This window comes from Lissotriton vulgaris, chromosome 11 (genome assembly GCF_964263255.1).
Source record: "Lissotriton vulgaris chromosome 11, aLisVul1.2, whole genome shotgun sequence".
In the NCBI taxonomy this organism is placed as follows: Eukaryota; Metazoa; Chordata; class Amphibia; order Caudata; family Salamandridae; genus Lissotriton; species Lissotriton vulgaris.
The window spans coordinates 670207523-670235351 of NC_141699.1; the positions used below are offsets into that span (position 1 = coordinate 670207523).

A 27829-nucleotide genomic window follows, 5' to 3' on the forward strand; every position below is an offset into this window, starting at 1 on the left:
CCTTGGAAGAGGTATACAAAAACATTTTAGTTTTTATGCACATCACAGGAAAATATGATTCTTATTTGAGCAAAGAAAAGGTGCTATTGTCTTTGACTCCGCGTAGCCTGAATCTTTATAAAAAATAAAAAGGATAAGGATTGAAAAGAGAAAAACAATGGGCAAAGGTCAGGGTCAGCAGTGCCTCTGGGAGAGCTCCTTGTACTAAATTCAAGGATTCCTTTCCGTATCTACCCATATCAGTGTGCAATTCATTATCACCTCTGGTACACTACCCCTGACCTCATGTAACACCATCATGTAACTGCTTGTCTCAGTCTACCACTTTGTAAACTAAAAACAAGAAATGTATGCTATTGCCCAAGTAGTCGTTAATCAGCATACCTCCCGATAATTCCGTCTAGAGAGGGGGACTAGGCAGGGTTGCCCCCTAATGCCCCTCATGTTCGCCATAATACTAGAGCCTTTGGCGACCTGGGTCAGGAGGGGTTTGAAATGTACACATCATCACGAAGATAGAATCTCCCTCTATGCTGATGATGTCCTGTTATACATAGCAGCTTCATCAACCTCGATCCACAGGATATTACATTTGTTTGCAATATTCTGCGCTCACTAGGGATACACAATCAACTGGACAAAATCTGTTCTTTTCATGCATCAGGGTCCAGTGCCATGGATGCCAAGGGGCACCAACATCACAGTGGCTACCGAGGGGTTCCTTAACCTTGGTATATATGATGCACAGAACTCGGCCCTATTCTATGACACCAACGTTAAGGCCCCGCTGAACAGACTCCACAGCGTTGTGCTCCACTGGTGGTCGCTGCCCCTTTCTCGGTAGGGTGGTATTATTTAAAATGCTGGCGCTGCCTCGATTCGTATATGCGCTGCAAAATAAGCCCAATAAGGTCCTAGACGGCTATTTTATCAGTGTGGAGAGTGAGGTCAGAACTCTTTTATGGGATGGGAAAAATCCAGGCATTGCTACAAAAAAACTGAACAGGGGAGGGTACGACAGAGCCCTGGGTCGACTAGGAACAGATCGTCGTCATACCTGCTCCCAACATCGTCGTAGCAGTTTTCAACGTTAAATGGGACAGGTGCCGTTTTTCAGCCTGTTTTCGACTGGGGAGCCCCCTAGAGGCCGGCGCATGGAACGAGTAGAGGATTTACCCTCTCCTGGCCCAGAAGTCCCTGAAGAAGTTGTCTGTCGTCTCTGCACCATTCCTTTTAGTCGAATTTTCTCCCTGTCACACAGGGTGCGCCTAGAAAAGATCTTGCAAATGGCGCAGGTATCAGAAATATGAGAGGCAGGCAGGCACAGAACAGACACTCTGTGTGAATCAGACTTTGCCTTTTTCCTCCCTCAGTCAGGTCACTTGTCAAATAAGAATGGCATTGTGACAAGCAAACTGTGTAATTACTGCGCAAAAAGTACAGCAGAAGAAAGAGAAATGTCAAAGACGTCAAGTGAAGTTAAAAAAACTCACTTTAAAGCTAGAAATATTGAAAAAATACCAATAACGGTAGAGCTCAATGCTCCAGGGTCCAGCTAGCAGGAGCCAGAAAAAAGAACTTAAAGTAACTGGCCTCTGGCTGTGCATCATGGGATACCGGGAGTCTCTGGAGGGATTCTTAAAGGCACGGTATCCATTTACAGACACATAATGGCATCCTATGGGGCTTGTCTGTCCAACCCTTCATCTCTATCATGAAAAATGAGTTTTTGTGAAGGGGAGTTTTTCTATGTGTGAAACTCAGTAAAATGGTTAAATTTAACAGTTAACTGGCTATCTTTTTTCACTTCAGGATGAAGTAATGGCCAGTGTAGCCTAGCTAGTTTGGCTGCATTATTGTCTTTTTATCTCTTAAGTGTCTATGCAGAACTGCAGAAGATGACAACTTAAGAATATAATATCTAATGAAGTGCTCCGGGGTCCACACACATGGGCGGGACTATTCTGATGATTATGGCTATCACCGAGATTCCCCTACTACAGAATAGAGCGCTTTTAAAATTGTTAGGCAAATAAAATCAGGTAGAACAACCAACAAACACATATGCTGCCAGTGCACATTGTAAATCAGGAAAAGTCCAATAGGTTATAAACAAGGATATAGCAGGAGAGTAATACCATGTATGTAGACACTGCATCATCTCAGTGCCCAGATATAAGAGTCAATGGGTTCTAGGGTAGATATGTATTCATCAAATACACGTTTTCTTCTCTGAATGATGTAGTTGAAGGGTTAAATCGGATTTCAAGAGGCAGGGAGTTCTAAATTCCCAGGGCCATTCCCAAATTAATTAACAGTTATTGAAAGCAGACTCTGTAAAAACCAGGCGATTTCTTTCCTTTCTCCTCTTCCCGATGAAGCAGCAGAGCCATTTCTTCAGCCCTGGTGAATATTTCCTATCTCTCCAGGGTGTTCCACGTAAAAGGTGAGAATTGAATAATTCAAAAAGGTTCAGATTATGTCCAGTATGGTAAAAGTTAAGATCCAACCAACTTGCTACTCAGATTTGAAATTGGCGCCAATTATGGAAGGAGCCAATCAGCCAAAATTATATTTCTTTCAAGTGTGCATGTGCTAAGGTGAGTCGCAGCTATAAGACAACCAGCTAGCAAGAGAACTTTTACTCTTATATTGTGGATTGGGAACCAAAAGACCTTGGTCCAGTCAGATGCTATTTATAGGCCCTAGTATCTTCAACAAAACAGGAAGCAGGATGTGCAGTGCAAGTTTAAACATGACCGTGGTCAAATTCTTTCTTCAAGTGTTGCTTCTCTCAGGACACAAACTGACCTGCTGGAACTGGTTTGGCTCAGGGAAGGTTAACACAAAATAAACTTTCTGCTGTATTCAAATAGATGTATCCGAGTTTACTTCTTTTAACCCAGACACAAGCTCTTGTTTTAAGAATGCGATTGCATTTGGGGGAATTAAGTGAACAAATTGGATGAGAGCGAAGGGGAGACTGTCATTCTGACAACCGCTAAATCCTAAATAGCATCCTTTGGAGCACCTAAGCAATACTTTAATCAGACAGCAGTATACTACAAAAAATTGCTCCATTTTGATTGGATCCAAGCGGGTTGGCATTTACCAAAGAGATTCATAGAGAGCACCTGAGACAAGCTTCATTATAGAATCAACTCCTATAGCACTACGCCTTCTCCCCATAACAATTGCATATGGAGATCACAAAATTCAAATAATCAGATAATGCACGATAAAATGTTTGTCACCTCCGCTGCTACAAGTTCCTGATATAAACAAATGCCGAAAACATTCCTCTCTCTTTGTTTGTGTTACGTATGCAAATTGTTCCGTGTTTCTGAAGACTGTGTACTCTATGAAAGTTGTCATTGTTTAAAATAGCATCCTGACTGTTTTGTTTGATTTGCAATGTTAATGAATTTTTAAATATTTTAAATATCTAGTTGATTATAAGGCAACCAGAGCACGATTTATACGGAAAAATATTATATAAATAACATATAATTTTACTTTCCTCCTATTTAACTCACAATAAATATTATTTAAGCTAGTGCACATGCATGCAAATAGATGCAACTATTAAAGTGCGGAGGGAAACGTTTAAAAAAAAAAAGTTTATTGTCCAAACAGCAAATCATCTGGAGGGTTTCACTAACAACTGGAGGCCAGATCTAGTCTTTTTAAATATGAGCTCTACCTGTAACAAGCACCCCTAAATACATCATACATACAATCTAATCACTTCTGTAATAAAAAGTTAACATACAAATACAATTCCAAGTGCTCTAACAAGAAAATAAATATAATTGATCAAATTGGCACTTTATTTTTGTGCTAATTTATTAATCAGATCGCAATCTTTTATAGCCTTAGAGTCCGCCGCTGCAGGCTGTACCAGCCATTAAATGCCTGGCCCAGCGTTAAAGGCCTGAGCCGATGGCGAGGGCATTTAAAAAGATTCACAGGCCTTTAACCGCTTAACCTCGACGCAAATTCTCCCGCAGTGCGGGAGAATTAATGAGTGGGCGAGGCTGCATCGGCAAAAAGGATGTGCGCAGCACTAGCGAGGTAGGGCTTGTGACGGCCGTTGGCCGACACGAGCACGGAACGGGTTAATGGCTGGTAGAGCCCGCTACGGAGGACTTGAAGGCCTTTAGAACATTCCGCCACTAGAGATCAGAATGTTCTAATTTGTAAAACATAGGCCTCACAGAGCCAGAGTAGGATGAAATCCCCTCGGGCTCCGTGAGGTCTTTGTTCACAGCAACCGCTAAGAACAAACATTGGAATGTTGATGCTATGGGCTTCTACCAGTCATTAGAAGCCTAGAGCTCTCCATTGACTTCAATGAAGTGCTCTAAATTCCAATGTTCTAATAATTGTTGTACTAAAGTGCTTACTCAAAAACTATGGTTAGTAAAATCTGGAGAGTCCAAGAACAATCAATCATCAGTATCACATTTAAATATCCCGAGTGTGGCACTGTATTGTGTGACACCCATTTTATGGCATACAGAAAAAAAGAATTTTTTCCTTAAATATCATTATGCCATTACATTTACAAGCATGATATAAATCACTTCTATCAGTATCTAAAGACCATTTCGAAGTGAAGATTTTTACATGTAGTATACCTAACTTGAATCGTATGCACATGTTTTTGCTCCAAGTAGCATGATATTATCCACATAAGGCTCAAACTTTGTAGTACCTTTGAAATTCAAAAATGGTAAATAATCCCCCTGCTACTGGCTTCTGCAATCCACTAATTCATTACAATAACAAGTATTTCTTTTTCAACGTCCTGCTAAATCTACCAACAATAGACACATGATCTTCCTACAGAGGTTTTAAATTCCAGGAGTGAAGCAATGTCTTAACATATCAAAGCCATTGAGTAGCACCAACTCTATCTAGGTTAATCAAGTCTAATGAATTTCGTTAAGGCTCAAGTATTCTCACAGACCAGATTCGTAGTCAACACAAGACCAAAAATATTACTATTTTTAAACTAAAGAGGTATTCAGCGACAATGAGGATAAGTAGCCTCAGTAAAAAGATACGAAAAGGGATGCTGGACTTAGGTAGGGATCCTCCTCATTAACGTTGCTTAGTCCATTAAAATATATGTTGCCATAAATGACTAAAACCAATACCTTCAAGCTCATTCAGGTCGACCTGCTCCATTAGAAAGACGGTAAATTCTACATCTTCTATTCCAGCAAAATAGTGTTCAGGAGTGCCTCACTTTTATCTTGAAGATAAAATGTTACATTCTAGTTGTTACTTAGAACACTGTGGTAAAGCTACAGTAGAACACTGGAGTCAACCGACAGACAGCTGTTGGAGTTTGAACTACATTTTTCACTCAGCATGCCATACTTTGTATTGATGTGAACGAGGAAGATATTTAAGAATTTATAGAAAAGTGTGCACATTTAGCTTTCTATAGCAGTAACCATAATTTCTATGATAACACAAAACTCTCTAATTTAGTTCTTTATTTACTAAGGCCTCCTATGTAGCAAATATTTCTATTGTACAACTCCTGTTCCAGCAACATAGAGTTCAGGAGTTGCTCACTTTGTCAGGAATATAGAATGTTAGCACTCTAGTCATTCATGATTAATTCTTGAGGTGAAGCAGCAGTATGACACTCGGGAATCAACTGACACATTGCTGCAGCTGTTGAAGGTACATGTTTTACTTAGCTTTTCAGAATTTTCTCTGAAGTCTGAGGAAGGTATTTGTGAAAAATCACATTGGAACTCATCACAGTTCTAGGGCTAGACTGCCAGAGAAGGGGCCAGGGGGAAGAGTGGTTGCTCCACTCTTAAGTGCACCTAGCTGTTTACCTGGCCCTCTCGGGCCGACCATAACAGTCATGTGCGCTTTGCAGGTTCTGCACCCAGGCTGCATTACAGCCTGGGTGCAGAAGATGCCCAGACCCCAATTACCCATCTAAGCACCGATCCACGGGGCTCAGAGCAATCACAACCCTGCACTTCAGCGTTGTGCTGGCTAGGGGAGTTAGGCGCCTGGGTCCTTCCTGCTTCTGCAGAGCGAGAGGCTGTGGGAGTGTCCGGCCTGAAGGGAAGTGTTTTTGTTCTTTTTTTTTAATTTACAACCCTGGTTGCTTTTTTGTGTCCCTCAAAGCCAACCAGTCACTACAATGCATTTCAATGGGACAAAAATGTCAGCGCCTTAGCAACAAAAAATAAATTGAACAGGTAGGCTTTGTAGAACCTACCACAAAATGAGTTGCCATTCATCAAACATCAAACAATTTTGTTAATTTCACCCCAAATTTTATCATCTTACTTACAATGAAAATATTGTCCAATGGGAAGGGCACTAGCAGGCAGTTATTGACTGGGGATGACCTCACTCAATAACTACCTGGGAGTGCCTCCTCCTTGAATAATATTGATTATCTCATGCACACCAAATACAATCCAAAGGAGTTGGGGCAAGTCATGACAGACAACAAACATGTGCACAGGGTTATACTGACTGATAGGCAATCACCCTACCGAGGTGCAGGTAATAAGGCCTGTACCCAACAACACCTATCAGCTATCTCCAACCATTAATTTTGTTGTAATCTGGTTATGGGGAAGTTAATAGCACACTTTTAAAAGGAGTATAATTGTGGGTGTAACCCTTTCGACCTCATGAGGATGGTAGTGACCCTTATTAAAAGGGGTACCATTTTGGCTATTGCCCTTTTGCACCCTTTAGAACTCTGTTGGCGAAGAATGTGAAAAGGACTTTCAATTGTAACTTTAACAAAGATGTTATGCATGGCCCTCTCTCTTCCCTATGGAAATTGGCTTTTCTCAAACATACAGATCCTTGTGACTGATAGCATGTCTGTAGTGCTCATTACACCAAGGATCCCTTAGTGCAGGCGGTGAAGAATTAAGTAACCAAGCAAGCTGTACTTCCGCTTTTTGCAGAAGACAGTAAGTGGGGTGATATCTCTTTGGTCTGTCAGGAAACCAGTTGTAAAACAGGAGGCTTGGAAGTAAAGAGAACGGCCAACTCACGCCATGAGCCAAAACCCGGGAACTTTTATCAACACATCTCCCCGACAGGTACATACTCTTTGAGTTTGAATGAGAGGTAGCAGGGGCTAAATTACTGAGACATTAAAAGGACAGACTACCTAATTTCCAACCAATCAAAAATGTTTAACATCTTTCTTATCCAAAAGGAGATTTCAAGTCAGCGAAGGGCCATTTTGTTTCAGGATGTATCAGCCAGAGTGTGGTGTGCCACAGATGTCCTCCCGCAGCCTCACACATTTTAACATATATGTCCGGCCACTATTCAACGTTATATACTCTTTTGGTTTCACTGTGGTCTCCTACGCTGATAACACTTCGATTATTATTTCCCTCTCTCCTAATGGTGAGCCGGTATCACAAAAAGTTCATGGCTGCCTAGAGCAAGTTGATGACATACAGTTACCTCAAATTAAACGGGGAGAAAACGGAGGTCATGGTGTTTGGTAATATCCCTTCTTTATGGGACCAACTTACATGGCCTCCATCCTTAGGAAACCGTCCTTCCCACAAATGGAGGTGAAAAGTCTGGGTGTTATTTGGATAGTCATTTCTCCATGGCCCTGCAATCGAGAAAAGTCAAAGCCACCTGCTACGGCCTCCTAAGAGCCTTGAAGAAGACTAAGTTGGCAGGGTATGTCCGAAAGTGGGTCCCTTGCTCACTTTGCCACTGGATTCAAGCTAGCCTGGCTGACGATGGCTGTTAGCCAGAAACCAGTCCCAGGATGCTTGTTTCCGGTCCAGGGAAGACATGGCTTGGCAGTTGGGGCTGGACTGTACCCATGAGGCACAGGGTCAAGACTGATTTGCATATGGCTGTGTCTGAATTGGGGTGGCAAAGTGAGCTAAAGAACGATGATGGATTCAACCCGGATCTGTGACTGGTGGTGGGTGTCTGAAAAGTTTCAGCGCTCCGTCCATCATCTCCTTGTGTTTGCATTGATATTATTGAGACTTGATTATGGCAATTCTCTGTTTCTAGGCAACCCCATCACATTGATCAACAGGCTGTAAATCATCCAGAACACTGCAGTCCGACTGCTACTGGGTGTACTTAGACTCCAATCAGCTCGCCCAGCACTTGTCATCCTGCACTAGATGCCAATGGGCAATAGAGTTCAATTCAAGGCACTATGCTTGATGCAACCGACTAAATAAAATCAGGTCTACAGATTATTAATTAACTTATGAAATCCTAAAAGGCATGCAGAGAACCCAGATCAACCAAGCTAGGCCTTCTCATTGTTCAGAGAATTAAGATGGGTAGAAGTGGTTGCCGGTCCTTTGGCTACCTGGCCCCAAAACTGTGGAAATCTGTGCCCATCAGTCTTAGACTTGACACCAATCTGTCCAGCTCCAGAAAGCAATTAAAACATATGTCTTTACAATGTAATTAGGATAGGTTCCAGCAGGGATGACTAGTCCCGGGAAGCCCGATTTGGGTAGCCATGCGCTTAACAAATTCTGTAAATAATAATGATAATAATAATCATATAACACATTAGTCCCACCAATATCCTGTTAGGCTGGTCCAGGTCAATTACAGTCCCTTCTCTATGTTGTGACCTCCTCTTTCGTTATGGGAGTCTAGCCTCAGTACTGACTTCATGGATCCTGTTTAGTACCCTCCCATCCTATAAACAAAGAGAGTCATCATTATAGTTCTCTTCCCAGTACAATAAGTCATACCACAAAACATCATTCTAAAGAATACCATTAACTGGTAACATTACTTCACATAATATTAGAACATAAGTGCTTACTAGTGATTGGGTGGGATACATAAAGAGAAAAACCTTAACTTCACGTCCTTATTAAAACTGAAACTTTCCTACACGTTAGTTAGAAACAACTTTCATTCTATGTCAGAACCGAAGGCGTGTATTATGCTGGTTCAAAGCTTGCTCGTTACCAAATGAGCCATATCTAGCATTGGCTTAAAATAGAACCTCTTGAAGGTAGAGGTTCCATCTGCCACATTCATGATGTCCTCTAGGCACACTCCAAGCGAAGCCTTTAAAGCCATAACTCCTCCAGCCAAATGGGCTTCAAAGACCGTTAGGTCAATACCTTCCTGCATCACCCAGTGCACCCACCGGGCAATGGTGGGGGAGGACGCTGTCTTATGTGGTTTTCACAATGTGAGTTGTCTCTCATCGGAAGGTCTAAACTCCGCAGACATTTCCTCAAATGGTTTGAGACACTGTACCACACATGACTTCAGAGAATCCTGAAAAGCTGGATATACAATAGGCCTTGTGTTGGACTTTGTCCGTCTACTAAAGTTAAATGACACCCCTGATGGGGAAAAGATTCTGCCTGCTATATCCAGGGACCTAACATCAGAAACCCACCTATAGTATACCAGGCATAACAGCATAGCCAATTTCACTGAAAGCTCCTTATAGGATAGGAACCTATTGAGTTGCCAGGACAAAAACAGATTGAGTACTTGGTTGACATCCCAGAGCACCCAATAGTGCAATGCCGGAGGAAAAGACAGCCAAATCCCTCTAAGAAGACGGCACACAAAAGGGTGTTCTTCCACTGGGATGAAACCCACTGAGATAGCAGAACAAAACGTCTTAAAGGACAGATGGGCCAAACCACCAGTTGCCAGACTAGCCAGGGAATTGAAGACCTAAACAATGTCTACGACCATGGAATCTACATTGCTTTGCAGACAATAACATGTCCATCTAGTCCAAGCTGGCTTATTCCGCTTGATGGTATTATCTGCCCATGCTCTGGATATGAGAGCCTTAGCCCGTCTCAAAAAACACAGGACTGACCAGCGTTCCCTGTAATCCGCCAAGACGTCAGCCTTAGGGAGCCCTCCAACACCAACTGGTGTAGGAGCTGATCCGGACTGAGAAAAAGATGAGCAAACAGGGGTAGTCAGACTGGAGAATCCCAGGAAAGTTCCAGGTGAACCGGAAACCATACTTGAGACCTCCAAGTTAGCGTGATCATCACCCCATCCACTTGCTGTCTCCGGATCTGGGCTGAAGCCCGAGTGATCATTACGAAAGGAGAAAACAGGTAATCTTGCTATGAAGCCCAATCCAGCAGTAAGGCATCCATCACTTGTGAATCTGGTCTCCAGCTGAAGAACCTGGGAAGTTAGTGATCCAGCTGAGATACATACAGGCCCACCGAAAACTGCCCCCACCATTTTGGAGATCGGCGAACACCTACAGATGGAGCTTCCACAGACTGGAGTCTCATAAATGCCTGGAGTGCCAGTCGGCCACCTGATTCTCCTGGCCTGGAAGGTACTCCACTGTCACTGAGACCTGACGTTCCAGGCAGCACTGCCAAAAATTGTTTGTGATGTCGGAGAGGACCTTGGAATGTCTGCCCCCCCAGATGATTGATGTATCAGACTGCAGAGACATTGTCCATCTTGAGAAGAACACATGATTGAATTCCGTCTCTCTTCCAACATCGGACCGCAAATTAGCCGGCAAGGAGTTGCAAGCAATTAATATGCAAGGTGAGCTCCTGAAGGGACCAAGAACTCCCAGTGGACAAATCACCACATTGTGTGACACAGCCTGATCTGCTGGCCTCGGATTCTATGACGAGATCCGGGGCTGGCCCAAAAATTGGTCTTCCATTCCATGCACCCATGTGAGAAAGCCCCAGGAGATTTCCTCCCTCGTGTCATCCGTGAGGGATATCATCTGGGAGTAAGTGAGCCCCTTGTGCATATGAAAGGATTTGAGCCGCTGAAGGGCCCAGTAGTGTAGAGAACCCGGCAAGGTGGCTGGATGGAAGATGAAAGGAGCCCCACAAGGTGGGTGATCTGCTGAAACGAAGTGCGTCGTTTCACCAGGGTTCTCCTCAGCTCATGTCTGATTTTCATGATCTTCCAAGATGGTAGACTCAGCGTGGATGTGGTTGAGTTGATCATGAACCCCAAGCAGATAGACCTCTGCAGAGGGACTTTGACTCGTTGACCATGAACCCCAAACTTTTCAGCATGTCTATTACAGTCTGCAGTTGGAGCAACAGCTGACAAGAGCTCTGGGTAATGATAAGCATGTTGTTTAGATAATGCGCCCGATAGTGTTCCACCACTGGTTTGAGAACCTTGGTACAACGCCAAAGGGTGAAGGAGAGCCCGAATAGAAGATTGGAATATTCGAATGCCTGTTGCCGACAAATAAACTGGAGGAAACTTCGGTAAGGAGGAAAGATTGGTGCGGACAGATGGCCGTCCTTGAGATCCAAGCTGACCATCCAGTTGGCTGGCTGCAGCACATCCCACAGGAGGTGGATGCCCTTCATTTTGAAATGGCGGTATACCAGCCATTCCTTGAACTCTCGCAGGCTGATCATGGACTGCCATCCCCCGCGGTCTTGTATACTAGAAAAAGGTTGCTAAGAAATCCTGGGGGTGGCCGAATAGCGCCTTTTACCAAAAGCTACTGGCCCACCGCTCCTTTAAGTGAAGCCTCCTGGGAAGAGAATTGGATTGGTCGGGGGCCGACAGCCTGAAATGGAGCATCATCAAAACTCTATCTGGAAACCCTGCAGTTTGCAGAACTTACAGGTCTGTTGTGGTAGTCCTCCAAATGTGGAGGAAAAGCGATAGTCTGCCTCCTACCCCCACCTGTACCCAAGGAGAAGGATGAGCAATCACCGGAATTAGCAGGGTTGGATTGACCCTTGAAGCCTCTGCCTCTAAACCGATTGAAGAATTTCATTGGGGTCCAACATATTGGTCCATGTCTCAGCAGTGGGAGGGGATTGAGGGGGCGGGGAAGGTCACCAGAGTCTGGAAAACCCAACCTCCTCGTTGGATTTGCGAGTCACCATCCTGCTGATAGGGTGAGAGGGGAGACACGAGTTCCAGAAGTTCCATTGTGTCAGAAGTGGGCATGGCTGTGAGATTCCGGGTCATGACAGGTGGTCTCAGGAGGGGAAATGCGTTGTGATCTACGCCATCCTCCTGGGGTCTTCGCTGGCATGTTGTCCAACTCCAGCAGGGTTGGGGCGTCATGGAGGTAGGTAGTTTCCTGTGCCTCATGGGGTCGTTTGGCACATTCACGCACAAATAGTTGCGCAAGGCACTGCTCCATGGGACCCATGGCTTTGTCAACTGCCCTATAAATGGAGGTGTCCACGCCCTAATAGAAGTCATAATCCCAGGCAGGTAAGCCAAGGGGTCTTCGAACAGGTCACCCGAACCTTCCATGATGGAAGTTGTAGGGAGCAAAGCAGGTAAGTAACTAGACAGAGAACTATGCCTAAATCTGCGGAAATAGTGCTACAAGGCACTTGCTAGGGCAAATGTGGGCAGTCAGAGGGATGCAAATGTGGGACTGGGGAGCCAGTCAAGGGTTTGGTGTGGGCAGAGCTGCAAAGATTAGGGGTCTAAACCCTGAGAACACTTACGCCCTATGCCAATAAATCAGTGGAGAATAGAAGCCTGGTAGTGTGTTCCGTCGGAGAGGCTTGCATGGCCACACAAATAAATGCAGTCCCAGAGTGGCGTTTTTCACACACACAATACCAACCCTTGCAAGGGTGTCAGAAATAAATTTTGGAAATTTTAGTAGACTCAAGTTTTTACTGGGGCATCACTCTAGTCAAGGCTCCAATGCTGACAGTTACCACCACGTGATTTGTGCTCCGACTGACGAGAAACCCACAGGAATTGCGCATCGGGAGCCAAGCACCGATCAGCTAAGACCACCAACCTAGAGGGTAGAGGACCGACCCGACCAATAGCGGGACCCGCACCAAGACAGCGGCCACGAAGGAATGCAAGACACGTTCCAGCGGCCATAAACACACAAGAGCTGCATACTTCTGTAAACAGCAGCTAAACACACAATTATCTTTATAGATTAGGAAACAATACTCACACTGCAATAACGAAGGCATGAGAAACGTGACTTATCTGTGGCTGCAAGCAGCGAAGAAAGAGGAGATCACAACATGGAGAAGGGACTATAAGCGACCTGGACAAGCCTGATTGGATATTATTGGGACAAATTTGTTATATGATAGGACTGCTATTGTTGAACTATTCCTAGGGACTCATTAGACTGGAAGTTTTTAAAAACTTTTTATTGTTGAAAATGATAAACATTAATGAAATGGCTGCAGTAACAAAGAAAGCATCATTCTCGCCTACGGTCCGGACATATAATTTCTTTTTTTAGCATTGGAACCTATCCATTGTTTAGCCTTACTTAGTAGAGTGTCCAGTGCTCTGTTGGTGTGAACATTTCTAGACGCCTTGATATTGATGTCTTTTGCATGGCATTGTGGAAAGGATCCTTATCATTTGTGGAAAAGAAAATTGAACAGTACAGTGCAGAGAAGAGGCACTCACAAAACTAAAGCTCATGAAAGTTGTATATCCAATCAATTGTTACAAAAATGAAAGATTATTACCACTCTCTATCCCAAGGCTTTTCATGAGCTTTCTTGTCGAAGGAGGGCAATTTCCAAATCGCAACTTAATAAAAAGTGCCTGCAGATCGTCGACAGGTCTAGAAATCGCCATGGGCTCATCACATTCACTAGAAGAAATAAAACGTAAGATCCTTAATTAGATTACATGTAGTGAAAATTTTAAATTGCAAGCATGTTGACAGCAGACTGCAGCACTCAGTTGTGAGTTTCCAAAGAAGATAAAGTGCGTTAATTTGATTTTCTTTCACAACAAGCATGCAAAGCGTAACATGCCTCTCCTGCCCCATCCCAAATACAATACAGGGCACAGAGTTTTTTCTTAGCCTTGAGAGAACAGATTCTAGCGTGCCTATTCCTCTTTTGAGATAATGTGCAAATTCACAAAGGTGCCTTGGCTCTGAAATTAAAAGTAAGCCCAAGGGATCATGAAACTGAATCTGGAACTGCCAGGTTTTAAGCCTCTTTCTGAAGGAGGCTAGTGAACATGCTGACCGAATATGCATTGGAAGCGTATTCAACAATTTGACCGTACCATAACCAATGCTTTAACCCCCCCACCCACCCCCAACTGGAGGTGCGAATCCTAGGAACCATCATGAACCTAGCGTCAGTAGAGCGTAGACGCCTACCAGGATGATACCAATCGAAAATACTTTTTAAGAATACGGGTCCCATTTTATTCAAGGCTTTATAGGCTAAGCATAGTGTCTTAACACATTAACTCAATACAATGGAGAAATGCAATTCTGTGACGTAGCTATAGGAACTTGTATAAGGAGCTTGTATGAACAGTATTTTTACATCTTTATTTTGTAAATATTCAATTGAATTGGGGTGAATTACATGCCTTTTTATTATTTTTTGCTTTTCTTTTTCTATAAGAACTACTTCTGTGAAATCCTTACAAATGTCGTTCAAAATGCTTTAGTAACTAGCAACTATGAGTCAATGTTGAGAGCGACCATCAGATGATTTATTTCACTATTTGATACTCTATTCTTATCTGTTCTTTAATTGTGACGTTGTGAGCGAGGCAATTTTGCAAGTCCGGCACCTTCATAGGTTTTTTTACTTATTTGTTAATTTTTTCTTCGGAAACGATATGGTCTTTATCATTTTTTCTCGCTGTTGCGGACCAATTTTTCAGGCTTTGTTAGATGTAATATTTCTTTTGTGTTTATTGTCAGCACTACCTACAAACTGTTTATTTTGGGGGCGCGTGGCTATGGCATTTCTGTGTGTGGAGAGTTCTCCAGTTTGACAGGGCCACACTAGAATAGCTAAATTAGAGAGCTACCTGGTAAGGTCTGGGCCTTCGGGCCATTTTGCTTGTTTTTTTTAACCCCACAAGCTGCAACCAGCTGTTTCTTTCTTCCTTTTATAGGATTAGTTACACATTATGGTTTGATGTCCTGATTTTTTGCGGGTTATTTCTTAGGCTGGAGTAAATTGCATATTTGCTTATCTTGGTGGCAGATCACTCTAAATTAGTTCTCATCCGGTGTTTAGTTATTAAGTAATTAATCCATATTATTGTTTGGTGGTCTGATTATTTGAGGGTGAGATTTGGGAGTGAGTAAGTGGTAGATTCTTGTTTTCTTAGATGATTTATTTACGTGACTTTTACTATGAGTTTAGTTTCTAATCTTTGGAACAAGACGATTTATGGCTTTGATGGATTTTCTTGTTTTTTATATCGGTGAGCTAGTCCTCTTTTTTATTTTATTTTTTATTTTTGGTAAACCTTTATTGTTACGTAAAGCAGTTACAATCACGGGCCTACAACCATCACGTCCGGCCATTAGTTCAGAGACGGTCAAAGCAGATCAATCAAGCCATAAGAATGCAACAGTCCGCCTCCCAAATGCCCCGTTGTAGCTCAGAATAATGACTGTACCATATTGGTACCAGGATTAAAGAGGTTTCTTTTAAATTTTAGGAAGGAACAGGATCTGGTGCCGCACAATCAAATAATACCAAAGCAAGGGGTTATCATAGATCAGGATATTCACAGTCAGGATTACTGCAGGCAGGACGTTGGCTCTAGCGCACATTAATCAGGATAAACAATAAGCTGTACATTTCGCTCACCAATACAGTGTACGCCCGCTGTAACGTAAAACTTTATAAAGACATCCACCCATTGTAATTTGAACCATTAGAACGTACGGAGAGCAACCTATTACTCGGTTCCCAGAAAGAGAAGAAGAAGAGGAAAAGTAAAGGGAAAGCCGAGAGAGACAAGAGAGAAAAAAGAGGCCCTAGAAACAGAAAGAGAAAAAGAAAAAAAAAAACAGTAGTACCCCTCCCCTAACCCCCCACCCTGCACCGCTGCCTACGGCTACGGCCTCCCCCTTGGCAGCGGTCGCCCAGTGTGTGGAACCCGAAATATAGAAGAGAAAGGAAGAATAAAAGAAAAAGATATATCGGGGGTCCCCAGTGTAGGCCCCCCGCGTAGCTTACAATTATAACAGCGCTGTAGCAAAATATCCAGGACACCAACCGAAACAGGACAGCAGTCGCCACGCCAGCTCACCCAGTCACCCAACCTCGATAAGGGCCCCCCCTTTCAGTAGCTGAAGAAGACGATCACCATTTTGCAACCCAGACCCACCCGGCCATAATCAGAGACGTGTTCCAGTCCATTTAATGCATAGCCAAACAATCAAAGTACCAAAAGTACAAAAGGCAGGGATGCCCAGAGGAAGGCAGGAAATCTTGCAGTACACCAGGACACGACACACTCCAAAGCCGTTCACAGCCCACGACCATTTCCCGAGCAGCAAGACAAAGTCCAGTTCAGAAAGAGTATGCAGTTTGCTTTGTCTGGGTTGCATGACGATATCAGTCATCGGAGAAAGGGAAACAAATGAGACCCCACAAGCCTAGCATCCGATGGAATCCACGACCACTCCATATACCCATGGACCAGGGGCCATTCCGACGATTCGCTTTGTAATGACCCAGGAGTCCCCACACACAAACTCTCACTTATCAGCAACATGTATGGTCGTGTAGAAACACCCATCCGGGTCTCACCAGAGATTGTAGAGGGAGGCACTAAACCAAAGTCACATGGAGAAAATACCTGCATCAGGCTCTCTCGTACTTCCACATGTGCCGGGGTCTGATCGCCATGTTAACCCAATCCACACTTTGTGCTGTCAGTACACGGGGGGGGGGCATACGATCTCCGCGCTCCGGTTGAAATGTGCGTCGCCATCACCACGGCTAGTCCTCTTTTTTGATATGTTGTAAGTCAAATTTGTGTACTCTAATAACGTAAGTATTACAAGGCCTATTTGTGGTTTAGGTCCTCTATATTTATTCTTCTTTTTCTTACTAACTCAGTGCCCTCTTTTTGTCTGTTTGGTTTTTCAGATATTAGGTCTTGCTCATTAAATTGCTTCTGTCCTAAAGATGACCCTCTGATTTTGTGTGGTCAAAACGCCTTTGATGCTTCTGAAACTGGAAGGGATTCTTGATGGAGCAGTGCACCAAACATAAAAAGGCATTGACAGGAAATGCAATGATGGAGGCTCCTGCCTCGGTTTTGGGATTGAAGGCCAGCTTGGTGGTCATTTCTAATTTTTGGCAGGCGGAGTACTCTCAACCTGGCAGATGTTCAGTCCTCCGCCAGGGAGACTGAGCCTTTGTCTATCAGCCAAAATGTGGATCTTGCCTTTACTAAGAACGCTTCTTTTTTATGCAATCTAAACACCCAGAGGTATCCAGCGTAATATAACTTGCATTGATTCTGTTCACTTTCCTAGAATGTGGGCAAATCTTGAAATGTGTACATGGCTAAGATTACTCATTTATTTTCGTTTTGTGTTGGAAATTTCTGTAATCAGTTGAGATCCACAAGTTGTCAATGAACCAGCCTTCATACCTGTCTCCACCTAATAACCCAAGTTTTGTGGATATCCCTTGTGCCCACAATTGGAAAATGCTAAAAAGGTATCTTAGACACATCACATTCGCAATGTGAGTAGCTGTGGATTGTGGGCCCTAGCTCTGCCAGCCTCTAGGCAAATCTAGCAAACCCGCACATTTTTTAAAACTGGACAACCAGGAGAGTCCAGGTTTGCATGACTTGCATGACTATTACCAGGTAAATTATCCAGAAGCCCATGCAAATATCAACATTCCTACCACTCTGCATTACTACATTTGTGCTGATAAAAACGCTGCCTCTTGAAAGGTTGGGCCTAGTGCCCGCTACAGGAACAGATTAAACAAATGTCAATGGGAGCCCTTGCTCTAACAGTAATGGGAGAAAAATGCATCATTTCAGGCGAAGTTAGAGGTTTGCAGGGCATTGTGGGTAAGAAAACCTCATGAGATCCATGCAAGGCACACCAGCCTGGACTCCCCTAGTTGTCTAGTTTTAAAAAATGTCTATGATTCAAAGGGTTGCATAGGTCGTCCCACAGCACATCCCAAAATACAGTAGCTACCATTATTGCTTATCTCTCAATGTAGCGCTTTAGGGCCTTTTTGTGTCGTCATCTTTTGGCCAACACACAAAAGTGGGTTACTGCTCTTATCAGGAGAAGTGTGGGAACGCAGGGTGGAGGGAAATTTGTGGCTCTCTGCAGATTCCAGAACTTTCTCTTGCAGAAATGTGAGGAAAATGTGTTTCTTACCAAAGTTTGGCATTTGCAAAGGCTTATGATGAAAGACATGCAAGTCATGCATCCCTAGACTCCCCTGGTTGTCTTTTTTTCAAAAAGGTGCACGTTTAATAGGTTGGCCTGGGTGCCAGCTGAGCTAGAGCCCACAATCCACAGCTACCTACATTGCAAAAAAACAAAAGGGTCAGTTTTCAATTTTGTGTCTATGTTGTGCTTGGGCCTCTTTCCTGTCATGGACACTTGGCTAACCACACAAGTGGGGTAGCATTTCTATCAGGAGTCTTGGGGAATGCTGTGTGGCAGGACATGTGTGGCTATTTGCTGATTTCAGAAGTTTTCCACTCATACATTTATGGAAAATGTGTGTTTTTAGTAGAATGTTGAGATTTGTAAACTCTTCTGGGTAAAATTACGTGACCACACAAGTCATGCACCCTAGACTCCCCCAGTTGTCTAGTTTAAAAAAATGTGCAGGTTTGCCTAGGTTTCAGCTGAGCTAGGGCCCAAAATCCACAGCTATCCACATTGAATGAAAAGGATCTGTTTACTATGAAAAAATGTGATGCATCGATCCTGCCTTTTGGGCGATTTCGTATCGCGGGTATTAGGCCTACCCACATACTTGAGGTACCATTTGTATCAAGAAAATTGGGAAATGCTACGTAGAAGGAGATTTGGGGTTTTGAGCAGATCCCAGAACATTCCGTCACAGAAATGTGAGGAAAATGTGTTTTTTTTAGTCGAGTTTGAGGTTTGCAAGGGATTCTGGGTAGAAACAAACCTGGCGGGAACCACCCTAACCTGGATTCCCCCTGGTGTCTTGTTTTAAAAAATGAGCAAGTTTGTCATGTATCCCTAGGTAATTATGAAACAAAAAGCCCTATTCAGCCTGCATGATTTGGATCTCAAACTCTGTAACTATTGGGGCCACACCTCATATTGGCTCACCAAGAAAAAATTAAATTTAACCAGTGTTGTGTTACAGGTCCGGGCATGCCGTAAGATATGAAAATAGATGTGCACAGATTCACCCACATAAAGAAAATATGTGAGAAGGCAAGGAAAGTACCTCACAGACGTAACACCCGAGGGGGTTCCCGGTTTGTTAATCACCGGTATACCCACTTCTCATCATCGGTTACTTTCATTGATCCTCATACCAAGGCAAATGGGTTAAGAAACCCCAGAATAGGGTTAAGAAGTGAAATACAGAATAGAGAGGGATATTCTTTATGAAGAAGAAACCCCAGCAATAAAAGATAATGCATGGGTGTAATGACTAACCCCTGAGTGTAGGATATTAGGACACCGTTCAGAACAAAATGAAGAGAGTTGTCCAAAGAGAGAGTTACCGAAGGGGACAAGCAAGCAAACAAGGAAACGAAGTCCAAGAGGATGAAACCATAATGTTCTAGGAGCAGTTTCAAGTAACAAGGAATCCACCAAAAGGTGGATGAGCCATTATCACACAAAGAGACCACATAGTGTCTCTGCAAGGATAAACATGTTGACGCCTTGATGCCACACGCCATTATGAAATGCGAAAAAGGGGGTGTTTGTGGCAAAAAGGGAAAAAGACTTGCATGTGGGAAATAAGTGATAGATGTCCTGACAGGAAAAATCAGAGCAAGGACAGCAAGACCGGTGGTAGAAAAAAAGCAGCTCTTAAGTACTATCACATAAATAAAGAATGTGGAGGAAACCCCAAACGAGACTATCAGCAGGACAAGGGGAAGAAAACTAATTTTGTTTTTAAAACACTGTTATGAAACTCATAAGGAGAGAATGAAAAGTATGCACCAGAGTAGTCCATTAAAAGTGCACCCTGCTGAAGAAGAGTGAGAACCTTGCTAAAGAAATGAAGCACGCATAGCGAAAAGAAGGTCTGAGTGGGAAATAATGGCCAGGCCAGTAACGTGGCCAACAGAGTAGAGAATGTGGCACAATTCCCACTGCTCCAGTGGAAATTTAGAGCATTTAGCTAAACAGAATTACACAAGAAGGGTAGCAGAAAGGGTGCTGCTCCCTGTGTAGATCAAGGAGAAACAAGAGATGCATGAGAAAGGGATCTCATTGAACAAGTTATATAGAAACCCCTCCAAGGGGAGAAAAGTGAAAGGAGCCAATAAGGGATACTAAACGTTATTCAACAACGTGAAGTACGGAGGTAAAAAGTTCCAGCCATTAGGATGCGAGTCAGAGCTCGTAAACTCTAGATCACAAGTGGCTCTGATAAAGTAGTGCGGAACCATAAACTGTCATAGACAGTGTAAGAAGGATAAGAATAATACCTGCAACAAGAAGGAATACCACAACGATTGTCACCATAGGTGGGATAGACAACCATGGACACCGCCATGGAATGCTCAATTGATAAAGAAATGAAGGGCCAACATCCCCCACATAAGCTGAAAACGTTGGATTTAGGAAGACAGAAAGGAGCAAGAGCAGAGCTACATTTCCGTTCCACTTTGACTGTCACGAAAATGCTGCAAAACAGAGTCGGCATGAGCACCAAAAAGGTGGGTGTCATCAAGAGGCATGTCAAGCAAACTGCTCTCAACAGCCTCCAAAAAAGCGGAGGTGTGAAGCCAGGCACGATGACATAGCGCCACTGAAGAAGCCATGCCCTGACCTACCTAATCAGTGGTATCCATCCCACATCTAATTATTAATTGATCCGTCTGTTGCCCATCTTGGATCAACTTGGTAAGCTCGCTCAGGGTGTCATCCGGAAGCAATAGCAACAGTTGTGTCAAAGAATCCCACAATGTATGGAAAAATCGTCTAAGAATGCAAGATGTAGTAATGGAATGCATAGCAGAAATTGAGGAGGAGAAGATTTGCCTGCCACAGGCGTCCTGTCTCCTGTCTGACAGAACACGAGGAAGAGAGTCAATATCATACGAGGGTGAAGCAGCCTGCACCACCAAACTATGAGGATTAGGGTGCAGGAGGAGACAGGCCAGATCACTAGGGGCCAGACTGTGTCTGTGAGACATAGATCGATCCACTGGTGCCCCTGTATCGGGTTTAGCCCAACGCCCCACAAAATGTCATATAGTACTTCAATATTGGGAAGCACCGGCTCCACTCATTTGACCCTGGTGGAGAATGCCAATTAGGGGATCAGCATATCAGCTAAAGAGGAGCATGCCTCTGTATCAAGACCAGGATGGGGAAAAGGGACTGGGGCAGGGGAAGACTGTAATCCAACAGCTTCACCCAGTTCATTTAGCCAGCTATCCTCCACAGGAGATTGAGCAGCATCAGATACGGGATGCAGACAGTGTTCTTCAGGAGGAAAAATATTGAATGGTTCCCCAGGAAGCAGAAGAAGGGTGTACAAGATATACAGCACCATTTGCTCTGGACTCAACATCAATCGACCCAGAGTTGGCGAAAACTCGAAGTCGGAAAAGGGGAAGTGGCACAGTGTCAATCAGCGTTGTTGTTGTCAAAAGTCAGCTGATAAGATGCAAACGCCAAAGGTGGGGACCCCAAAGGCTTGTGCACAGGTGCCGAGACGGAGACGACCATCTAGCCCGAAGGCTAACTGATGCTCGGAGTGAACCCACTGGTGTGGACACAGTAGAGGCACATCTCACCTCCTTGGGGCCTGAAGGTGCTCCGGGGAAAGTGAAGACCCAAAGAGGGCATGCAGAGAGCAATAATATGCCCGCATCTGGGTTGGAGTCACCCTGGCTCCAGCGTAGACAGGGAGATGCGGGCAAACTTGCACATGGAGTCTACAACTGGCAAGCAGAAGGAGGAATGAAAGTTGGAATCTGTGCGGTGAAGTCTGGGGAAGCCTCAACTTCGACTGCCTGTGTAGAGACTAACTCTGGTGCGACGATGGAGAGTGATGTCCACGGGAACGGTTACTGGTCCGTGCCCGCAAATGCATTGTGTAAGGACTCAATAGATGTGCCGACAGGAGCTTTATCCAACATTTCCACATCGCCTTTGGTCTAAGTAGATGACAAGAGGTGCACTTCTTGGAGTCATGGTGCTCTCCCAAGTACCACATACAAATGAAGTGAGAGTCTGTGGATGACTTTTGCTGTCCACAAGACCCACAAGGTTTAAACAGAAAAGCAACTGTTTCAACGATGAAAACATCAAAGTAGGCCTGAAACAGCCCGATGTAACCACTTCTCTTGTTCTGCGTTGTAATCTTGGAAAAGAAGAAACTGACGTCAGTGCGTCGGGGAGGGGCTTACAGGGACTTCGGTGACGTTACATATGGGGACGATATTGATACAGAGTCACACAATGCCCTATACTGACACGGAGGGGAACTGCTGAAAAAAGTTCCAGATCCTGTCTGGCACCTGGGGAGAATACAAAAGGAATCTGTGGCTACACATCTCTCTCAGATATTGGGGTTCCCACTGATATATTTACTCACTGTCGGAAAGCCCAGGGTGCTTCAGCAATCAGTCACCAGCCGAATTTGATGCCCCAGGGACCTGGATCTATTCCATCAAGTGACTCTGCAAGCTTCAGCCTAACAAGCCCTCACCAGTTGTGTGGGGGAGGACCTATTACTGGATTAACAAGATTGGAGAGACACAGAGGGTAAGAGGTCTAATTGTATTCCCAGTCAAGTGCACATCAACCGTCAGTCTGCAGCCTGTCCTTATGTTGCCGTCCTTAATGGAAAAGCAAAGTGGAGTGCCATGAGGAGTTGACAAACAAAGTTTTAGACTGGCTTGTCCATTATGGGGGTTTCCCATTTCGTAAGCTAAAAAATATTTTGTTAACCAGGAGGATTGGTTAGATTGTCCAGGATCTGTAGAAGGTCAGGGAGATTGTCTCATTATTTATTTTTGATCCCCACAGCAGGTACAAAGGCTTCTGTTTGGCAACTTGAGTAATAGCCTTATAAGGAGCTCCATCGCCTTAGTAGCACTCGGCTACTTCTTAGCATCAGAATCAGCAGGTATTTAAGCCTAGTGAAGGAGGTCTTAATAGTCTGCAGAACCAATCTTTTGAGATTTTAGCATCACAGCATTCGGGCCACCTGTCACTCTGTTGGAGCGCAAAAGGAATCAGTTCTTGGCGCCAGTTGCTAACCTTGAAGTTCTATCTGATATTGACTGACCAGTAGCAAGTTTGTAATTATTACTGTCATCGGTGCATAGCAAAGGGATTGTTGTGTCAATAAGGACTGGCTCTTTGGCATCTACAAGGGCCAGGTGCCCGTTTTCTCTCCTAAGTTGGAACGTTGTAGGTCTTAAGGGCAAGATAATCGCCCCAGACTAGCTCAATTTCATTACTGATTATGATATTATCGCCTTTCAGGATACTTGGACCACCTAATCACTCTCTTGTTCCAGTTTTGATTGTTATTCGAGCCCTGCTGAACCATCTATACAAGGTATAGCCAGGACTGCAGTATTGGGTTGGCTCTAACTTAATCTCAATGTTAAAGTGACAGTGATCAACTCGGGCTGAATCGCTTTCTAATTTTTGCTTATTAAGGACAATTGGAGTCTTTTTTATTTAATTTGATTCATTTCTATAACAATGATTTCTCTAACACAGTTAGTGTATACTTTGGGGAACTTTTTAGCTTTCTAAGTAATCTGAAGTCAACAACATCTCTAGCAACAGTGCAACCAAAATACATTGTTTGTGGAGATTTTTATGCCAAATTCATTAAAAACACTGAGGAGATGGGAACCAAGGGTCCCACTATTTATAAGGGCTTTAGTGAGAGCAGAAGGGTAGTGTAAAGTTATTACCTACTGGAGAATGATTTGGTGGACATGGCTCGTTTTTTTTTTCATGGGGGACGGCCCAACCTTACCCAGTGCACTTATGGCCACTTTAGTTCCATTTATCAAGTAGTGGAAGGCAGATCACTAGCTGACATATTGAGGATTAGGCTGGGTAATACACCTCCCTTGCAAATCATTCTGTTTGAGGTTGAAAATAAGATAAGACAAAGCCCAGGTGTGAAAGCTCAAGTGCCGGATGGGATACCCATGGACCTTTTTAAATGTAACATTGCTCCCTTGGACCCCTTGCTTACAAAGGTATTTAATAATTCTTTAAGTTTTAACATCCCCTAGTCCAGGGTGCTTTCAGTTATTGTTCCTATCTTTAAGAACAGAGATCGGAATTTGCCTAAATGTTACCGCCCGATCTCCCTCATTGACAGTACAGTCAAGATTATTGGCACTGCAATTTTCAAGAGCATAAGAGCCGAGCCTTGCATTCACACAGTTTTAAGTTGACATGAGCTTATTAGACGTTTAAACGCCATTTTTCCTTTCAGCTGCCTTTTACACACAGCACACACTTTATGAATTGTTTAGAGTTTAGCAGAGTGTTTTGCTTCCGACGAGAATAATATGTTTCTCTACATTAGTAGCCTTGCTTGGTAAGCTTAGTCTGAACAGTGAGTGCCGAGGCCTTCAAGGTTATTTCAACACTGGTTGTTGTTCGGACTGATCAGCGCACGTTTTAGACATAACACATGTGCGGCTGTGGCCACCTCTGATATTGGCGCGTTTAATAATGCACTGCGTAGGCATGATCAGACACACTTGGAGAACATTCGTATGCTAAGAGCTTGTGCAGAATTTGATGTGATCCACTTCTGCTAAATACCAGAGGTATGGGGCCGCCTATGTAATCCCAAAGAGACCTTCTTTAGTCATAAAATAACCTACTAGCAAGGGAGGGTGAAATATAGGTATATATTTAACCTGTTTCCATTTAGCATTATAACATGCTTTCTCCTTTTATATTTTATGGAATAGTAACTATGCTGACAATCTTGTTTCTAATAATATGTCTGCTTGTATTAGCTATGGCGCTGCACATGAGAATACGGCGTTAGAAATAAATATTTCAAACTTGCTCGTGTCTCTTTTTTACTCCCTGTTTTGGACTGATATGAGAGTATTGAGGAAAAAGAAATTTTACATGGCCAATATGTCCCCTGCGTGTACCCCAACGTTTAGTGTCCGTGCATGTCACCCATGCATTTTCCCTCTATGGCCTGCAATAATGATGCCTCTGCATTTGCGTCCCACATTAGGATGCCAGTCACCAAGTCTCCCATAAAAGAAACGTTAATTCTGCACTGAGGCCCATGTGTTTGCATTGTGCACTTTTAATGTATCACGAAAAACCCATTTCTCCATTTCTGTGGCTCAGCTCAGCCAGTCCCCGAATTCAGGTTTTCATGCCTCCAGCTACGTATCCCTGACCTCGCATACTTTTGGCTAAGCCGAGAGGGGCCCAGCCCGGGGTGCCAAGACAGTATTGTGCATAACAGTTATCTGCTTGCTCTACAGAATCACATTCCTGCCTGGTGAAGGAGGTAAACAGAACCCGTCTGCAGAGATAGGGCCTAGCCTTTCTGTCTCCGTTTAGGTGATTTGCAGAGCTCGCGTCCATAGAAAGCTCAAGGCCCCCACGCAATGAACGAAGAAATAGATGCCCACACTGGCTCTTGGTGATGAGCGACCTTTGCTTCAGATAATACATCCCCGGACTTAAGATATCAGATAATACCAGACGTGCTGGTCGCCCTGACACTGAAGGCCTCCCTACCAGACCGAAAGTCAGCTCCCCCCAGTTACACGTCAGTTGCACGTCATGATCAAGTTGCGCACACAAGTAGGGCAAAGTTCCAGCTGGCCATGCAACCCCCCTCCATGCATCCACCCACCTATGACTCACCTATGACTCCTCAAGTGAACGCCCACATGTACGCCCACATGTACGCCCACATGCATGCCCACATGCTCTTATCTCTCTTTCTCTTGCTCTGCTTGGAGCGCTCCTCCCTATGTGCGGAAATTGAATGTATAAATATTGCACTCTGTGAATAAAGTTGAGAAGACCCTTCCTGAACCTTCGTGGTGATGGAACCGATTCTCCCCTAACTCGAGTTATTGAAATAAAGCCCTTTTGAATCGGACACCACGGACTCTGCCTCTCATTTTATACAAGACCCTTTGTTTAATTATAGAAATGACAGGGTAATACTTTATTTACCACATAAATCTGGCGCCCGAATAGGGCCAAATCCCCTTCCCCACGCGCCGGAGATGTAGGTCCAGCCCTTGCCCCCTTTTACAGCCGTGACGGACTTCAAAGTGTACACGCCAGCGGGACTTCCCGCTTACTCCCTCAGGCCCACGGAGGAGACGGACTGCGACCAGGCATCCACACGAGGCGGTGAGGATCGCGGATCATCCCAACCAGAGCCCAACCCGTGAGAGAGCAAGGTCCGAAGTTTCCAGAGGTCCACCTGTTCCGCGCATGCGCAGTATCAAGTATCCGAGGCCTTCAAGTTCTGCTTCCCGGTGAGTACCACTATTGGGAATGCATAAAGATAAAGACGGGTTCATTTACATGAACACGGTAAAGACGGGTTCATTTACATGAACACAGTAAAGACGGGTTCATTTGCGTGAACACGGTAAAGACGTGTCTCATTTACGAGACCGGTATGGTTGTGCTGTATTCCAGTGCATAAAGTTAACTGTTTTCAAGTACATAGAGTTAAACTGTATCTGTTTTAGTGTTTTAGTGTTTAGTGTTAATGATTGTTTCAGTTAGACTATTTTGGTGTGTATTGTGTTTTCATTAAGTTGGTTTCAACATGCCACTGTTTTCAAAATTACGTCAGATAGGGACCAGAAAAGGTATACTAGAAGAGCCAGTTAACATCCCGCCTAGAGACACACCTGGTCATTATATGTATAATAAACATGGGCTAGATGCCATATTATATTTAGAACTATGGGTAGATTACACAAAGGATTTAGAGGAGAAGTACAGATGGCCTGTCTCGGGAACGTGGGATTCTGAATGCATTATGAGAGTAGAGGAAGCGCTATGGAAAAAGAAATCAAGACCCTCTCAGAAAGATGCCATTGAGTTATGGCGCAAAGAAGCACATAGGAGATCAGAGAAAGAATTCAACAAAGCAGAGAGAACTAAACAAGCAGCGGAAAAAGCCAAAGAAAAAGAGCTGCGGGAGGAGGGGGAACGGGTCAAGGCAGAACAGGCTGATAGAGAAAGAAATGCCGTTGTTACTGGTATTTATCCTGTCCTCTCAGAAGAACTAGCTAGAGTGACCCCCTCAGAAACACCCCGTAGATCGCGAACGCCACCACCTGTACCCTATAGAGCACGTAGAATAAAGCCGACCGCATCCGAGGCGTTTATTTCCTCCTATCTAGAAGAGTCCCCACCGGACTACGCAAACGCAGATTTCCCTCCGCCCCCACCAGCGGAACAGCTCCAACAGCTCCAGCAGCTCGTGAAAGACGACGTGGGGCCCGGGGCCGTAGGGGGAGGGGGGCCTACTATAGATGTAGCAATCCCCCACTGTATATACGATCCAGAACCAGGAAAGGGCTCAATGCTCGTGATTTCACTAAGACTAAGACAGGCCGTCGCATATTTGGACAAACTACCAGATATGAAAGACCGCCTAGATAAAATATACCGTTTCATTAGAACGGGGGAGGGACCCAAGAGTATAGCAGAGGCCATGCAGAACAGAAAGGTGGGGGTTAAGAACTACATCCTCCGTTTTATTATTAACTGCCTGATCAGGGAAAAAGACGAAGGAGACGGGGATGTAAAGCCTGGTTTGATAGAATGGAGTGATCACATAGATGCCGGTCGGCATGATAAAACGGGACAGACAGA

The 27829-nt window shown here is 44.1% G+C and overlaps 1 protein-coding gene across 2 annotated transcripts in view; it reads right to left on the minus strand.

Moving 5' to 3' along the window:
* The window catches only part of LOC147683316 (ubiquitin carboxyl-terminal hydrolase 50-like), a 429720-nt gene that overhangs the window by 253263 nt on the left and 148628 nt on the right, over positions 1 to 27829 (minus strand). For both annotated transcript variants that reach the window (XM_086943767.1, XM_086943768.1), the window contains exon 4: positions 13485 to 13612. In XM_086943767.1, the coding sequence (XP_086799893.1) occupies positions 13485 to 13612 (128 nt within the window). The remainder of the gene's footprint in view (positions 1 to 13484; positions 13613 to 27829) is intronic.